Source organism: Lathyrus oleraceus, chromosome 3 (genome assembly GCF_024323335.1).
Source record: "Lathyrus oleraceus cultivar Zhongwan6 chromosome 3, CAAS_Psat_ZW6_1.0, whole genome shotgun sequence".
Lineage (NCBI taxonomy): Eukaryota > Viridiplantae > Streptophyta > Magnoliopsida > Fabales > Fabaceae > Lathyrus > Lathyrus oleraceus.
In genome coordinates, this window is record NC_066581.1 from 74,208,860 (window position 1) to 74,214,764 (window position 5,905).

Consider the following 5,905-nt stretch of genomic DNA (forward strand, 5'->3'; position numbering starts at 1 on the left):
AACAAATCAAATCCTTTTATAACAAGAAACCAAAAGGTAGATAACTTTGAGTCTTCAATTTTTCTCCTCAACTATTTGAATACAAGTTCTCTTACTTGGTTAGTCAAATAATTGTCGTTCCTATACCAACTTCCAAACTCCAATTAAATCGAAATATTTTCACAATAAGCTAGATGAAAAGGGAGATGACTTTGAGTTTTCAACTTCTCTCCTCAATTGTTTGAATACGAGTTCTCTTACTCGGTCAGTCGAACAATTGTCATTTTTACAAACATACAACTTAATTAAATCATTTTCATAACAAACTATACGAAAAAGGAGATGGTTTTGAGTTTTCAACTCCTCTTCTCAAATGCTTGGATATGAGTTGTCTTACTCAGTCATTCAGGTACTTGTCGTTCATTCTAAAAAACGTCAACCATACGCAAACTAATTTTCATAATCACTCAGGTGAAAAAGAAAGCGGTCTAGAGTTTTCTATTCCCTTTCCCGATTATTAGGATACGAGTTGTCTTACTCGATTATCCGAGTATTCGTCATCCATTCGAAACACCTTAATTATTATCCAATCTTTTCTATAATTAAGGATGAAAAAGAAGGTGGTCTAGAGTCTTCTATTCCCTTTCCCGACTGTTAGGATACGAGTTTCCTTGCTCGATTATCCGAGTAATCGTCATCCAACCAAAAACATCTCAACCAAATAAAACACCCAACACATTAATTCAACTTGTCACCTCCATGTGATCAAAATTCTTTTCAAAAAGAACACTATTTAATCCTTTCTGATGCGCATAACAAACGAATGCTTAAGCCTCCGCCGGTAGTAGACAAGCCAACGTTTAGCCTTTAGGATGCGATCTAAACAGTTGTTCATTACAAGACACCAACCAACCGTAGTTCCCCGAACTACGAATGCTCTGATTTCCTTATTATACCATAAGGATACGTAAGCAGGAGATTGTTGTATCTTCGCGAGCACACTAATAAAAAACCTCCCCTTTCTCCTTTCCGAGGTTCTCATCCATTTCTATTTTAAATAATTTTATAACCAAAAGATAACAAACAAACATAAATTAACACTTGAAACGCATATTATAACTAAAAGGTTCCCATTGAGTACAACGGACGTAAGGGGTGCTAACAAATTCCCCTTACGTAATCCACTCCCGAACCTGAATATGGTTGCGACGACCATTATTCCATTTCCTAAAGGTTTTATCGATATTTCCCTATCCCTTCATTGGGATAAATAAAGTTCGGTGGCGACTCTGTTCGAACACATTTTTTCCGCGACCATCGCGAGGAATCGTATTTTTCGAGGTGCGACAGATGGCAACTCTGTTGGGGACTAGCTCCAAGCAAAAGAGAGTGAAGCCTAATTTAGTTCAGTTTCTGTATTGTGTGTTAATCTTGTTTGTTTATCTGGTTTTTTTTTGTTGCTATTATTATTCTGTCATAATTATTATATTGTGATTTATTGACTATGTCTTATTGGGGGTGCTCTGGTCGGTGATACTTTGTGAGATAGGTTCTCTACCCGAGTCTGAGAAAAACCATAAGATTAAGTTGGTGGTTGCGTAGTGGGCGCCCACAAGGAGTCTTCCTTGTTGGGAAGAAACGAAGACCCCACCTAGAGGAGATTCTCTTGAAATATTATTGCCCAATGAGTTTTTGTCACGATGATAATATTCTCAAGTTGGATCAATGACTCTAGGGACCTTTTAACCCATTATATCCGGTGGTTATGCAGTATTTACCTGAAAAGTCTCAGACTTATTAGGTTAATACGAAAGCCCCAATCAGATGAGATCCCTTGGGCGTATTACTACCTTACATTGGTATTCCCAACCTCGATCTATGACTCTGAGAACCTTATTAGAACCTTGGACTCGAGAGTTGTGTAGTATGGGCCCACTAGGAGTTTTCCTCTTTGGGACCATACGAAGGCCTCACCCAGATGAAACTTTGTTTGGGGATGTTATTTGCAGATGAGTTTTCATCATGACAATAACTTTCCTAGATATTGATTGATGACTTTGGGACCTTATTACCTTTAGCATTCTACCAAAAGGGTTTTGTTTAGTAACCAAGAGTGCCCACTGGCATGACTTGTATATCAACCTACATGTGACACGCATAATATCATTCATAGCATAGCATTCATATTATTTTATTTCCAAGGAATCTGAGCATCATGAGTTGCAGGAATTCAAAAAACATGGAATTAAGCAAAAGAAACATTTACTCCTTCAAGTTCAAGGATCCCGATCTGAAGAATTTACATAACTTGGTCTCTCAGATGCACCCTGTATACAGAATCAACTTTGGAAAGAATTATGGCAATTTGCTCAGCATCCTCAATCAACAAGTGGACCATACAACCTTGATCACTTTAGCCCAATTTTATGACTTACCTTTAATATGCTTCACATTCCAAGACTTCCAGCTAGCACCAACGTTGGAAGAATTCGAGCGTCTTGTTAGGATTCCTATGAAGGACAAGTCACTATTTGAAGGGACAGATGAATCTTTGCCCCTCGAGGTCATTGCTAGTGCGCTTCACATGGATGAAAAGGAAGCAAAAGACAACTTAGAGACCAAAGGGAATACCAAAGGGTTTTCACTAAGTTTTCTTTTGGAAAGAGCTCATACCCTGTTGAAGGAAGAAAGTTGGGATGCTTGTTACTCTGCTATTGCATTGGCTATCTATGGCATCGTCCTGTTCCCGAATATGGATGGTTTCGTAGACATGACTGCCTAGGGGTGGACAAGAAAAACCCACCCGAGAATAACCAACCGAACCGGTTGTAGGATGCTGTTTCGGGTCGGGTTAATTCGGTTTGACGGGTTGGACGGGTGTTGCAAACGGGTTCAGAGGGGTGTGTGTGGTCGGGTTCGGTTTTGATTTTTTGGCCCAACAAAATCTGAGCCCGACCGATTCCATTACATTACTATTACTATCAAGGAGAATTTTGGCACCTTGGCCCAACAAAATCAGATTGCAAAATCAGAACTTGCGCCGTCTACTCTACCCTGAACCCTAAAGCTTGCGCCGTCCACCCTGAACTCTGAAGCTTGCGCCGTCCACCCCTCTGAAGCTTGCACCGTCCACCCTGAACCCCAAAGCTTGCGCCGTCCACCCCTCTGAAGCTTGCGCCGTCCACCCCTCTGAACCCTAAAGCTTGCGCCGTCCACCTCTCCGAACCCTAAAGCTCCGTCCACCCCTCTGAACCCTAAAGCTTTAGCGTCGTCACCTTGCTTCATCTCCAAAAGTAAAACAAAATCGCTATCTATGTCTCTCCTCCGCCGTCATCACTGTCCTTTCCTCCTTCATCATCACTGAGCAGAGAATCATTTGTATCCTTATCCCTCTTAATCACGTTCTTTTGTGTTTGTATTTGCTTTCTAAACACTAAGTCTTTCTTTGTTCTTGATTTCAGATTTTGTATTTTTAGGTTTTGTAATTTCAAGAGTTCTTTGAGTTAATGGAAGGTTAGATCATTGTTTCTATTTTTAAGAGCTTTAATCTTTTATATACTGTATTTAATAACTCCATTTGTTTAATTTTTATCGAGATATGGAAGAGGCTGTAGAAACGCAAGGAGCTGGAGAAATACAAGGAGCTGGAAATTTGCATAATAACAGTAAGTTTAGTTTATTTTATGTATGTTTTGTATGCCTATGTCGATATATCATGTTGAATATTTTGCATAATAACAGTAACTCCATTTGTTTTGTATGCCTTATTAAAAGTTTAAGGTAATAGGTCCTTTAAGATTAAGACATATGACTACATAAAAATAAGATTAACAAACTTTGAAACTAAGCCTATAAACACTTAACAAGTTGATGATGTTGGTTGTGTGTTGATTATAATCTTCATTAATTTTCAGTAATGGAGAATGTTACTCAAAACCAACCTTCTTCATTAACATCTGGTGTTGGTGCAACTGATGTTGCTGCCAATGAAATTCATGTTGTTGGACTTCCTCCACTTGGAAAGAAGAGAAAACAAAATGCTAATGGTCCTAGGAAATCCTCTCCTGCTTGGGACCATTTTATTAAATTGCCTAATGAAATTGAAGCAGTAGCTGCTTGCAAACACTGTCATAAGAAATATTTGTGTGATCCAAAAACCCATGGGACATCTAACATGCTTGCTCATACAAAAGTATGTACCAAGATGCCACAAAATGATCCTACTCAAACTGCCCTCTCCTTTGCCGGTGGAGAGGGTGGTGGCTTGGTTGCCGCAAGCCAACGATTTAATTTGGCAGCTTGTAGGAAGGCTATTGCTCTCTTTGTGATCCTAGATGAACATGCTTTTAGGGTAGTTGAAGGGGAAGGCTTTAAGTTGTTATGCAAACAATTACAACCCCAATTAACTATTCCATCAAGGAGAATTGTGGCGAGGGATTGTTTTCAACTTTTTGTTGATGAAAAAGCAAGATTGAAAGGTTATTTCAAATCTGATTGCAATAGGGTAGCCTTAACCACTGATTGTTGGACATCCATTCAGAATCTTAGTTATATGACCCTAACTGCACACTTCATTAACAATGATTGGAAGTATGAAAATAGGATTCTAAGTTTTTGTTTAGTTCTTAATCATAAGGGTGAGACAATTGGTAGAAAAGTTGAAGAGATTTTAAGGGAATGGGGAATAAGGAATGTGTCCACAATCACTGTGGACAACGCAACATCTAATGATGTAGCTGTTGCTTATTTGAAGAAGAGGATTGATAATATGGGTGGTTTAATGAGTGATGGATCTTTCTTTCATCTTCGTTGTTGTGCACACATTTTAAATCTGGTGGTTCGTGATGGTTTAAAACAGAATGATTTATCCATTTCTGCCATTAGAAATGCTGTTAGATTTGTTAGGTCATCACCCCTAAAGATCTACAAAGTTCAAAGAATGTATTGAGTTTGCTAGAATTAATTGCAAGAAACTTCTCCGTCTAGATGTTCCGACAAGGTGGAACTCATGTTATTTGATGCTAGATGCTGCTGAAAAGTATCAAGCAGCATTTGAGAAAATGGAAGGTGAAGATTTTAGCTATTTGGAATTTTTTGGATTAGTTGGCCCCCCTACTCTTAATGATTGGGAGAATGTTAGGTGTCTAGTAAGTTTTTTCAAAATTTTCTATGATGCTACTATGGAATTTTCTTCGTCAAAACAAGTATCCCTTCATAAGTCATTCCACCAACTAGCTTCAATACATTGTGAGCTTAAAAGATCATCCATGAACTTGAACACAATTTTAGCCTCAATGGGATATGAAATGAAGAAGAAGTATGACAAATATTGGGGGGAAATTGAAAACATCAACAAGTTTATTTATTTTGGCGTGATTCTTGACCCTAGATACAAGTTAGGATATGTAGAGTGGTGTTTTAATGATATGTATAATGGCGAGTCGGTGTCTTTTACTAATATGATTAATGTGATAAAAAAGGAGTTGTTTAAACTATTCAATTGGTACAAGGGTATACATGAAAAGCAACATGGACCCTCTACTAGTCCTAATGAGGGTGGTTCATTTGGTGATGGTGTTCCTAATGTTGAAGTTCCATCTCATTTTGCAAGGGTTGAAGCTTTTAAAGAGCACCTTAAACAAAAAGATTCAATAGATAAAAAAAATGATCTTGAGTGGTATCTAGATGATAATTGTGCCGATGATTTTAACTTTGACATCCTTATGTGGTGGAAACAAAACTCTTGTAGATACCCTATTTTATCAAAAATGGTGAAGGATGTTTTAGCTAGTCCAGTATCCACTGTCGCTTCTGAAAGCACGTTTAGTACCGGGGGCAGAATTCTAGACACATATAGAAGTTCACTAACCCCTGAAATGGCAGAGGCTTTGATTTGTGCACAGGACTGGTTGAAACCTACACTTAG

The 5,905-nt window shown here is 38.3% G+C and overlaps 1 protein-coding gene across 1 annotated transcript; it reads left to right on the forward strand.

Annotated features, from left to right (window-relative positions):
• Positions 1-4,997: 4,997 nt before the first annotated feature.
• On the forward strand, positions 4,998-5,905 carry LOC127129754 (zinc finger BED domain-containing protein RICESLEEPER 1-like). Its single transcript, XM_051058879.1, has 2 exons — positions 4,998-5,838; positions 5,883-5,905. The coding sequence occupies exons 1-2, from the start codon at positions 4,998-5,000 to the stop codon at positions 5,903-5,905; spliced, it is 864 nt and encodes a 287-aa protein (XP_050914836.1).

Bases quoted from the DNA above. Each gene is read 5' to 3' on its own strand.
- LOC127129754 (XM_051058879.1), top strand. From the start codon at position 4,998: ATGCTAGATGCTGCTGAAAAGTATCAAGCAGCATTTGAGAAAATGGAA. The intron at 5,839-5,882 runs GTTCACTAACCC...ATTTGTGCACAG, and splicing joins AATTCTAGACACATATAGAA to GACTGGTTGAAACCTACACT.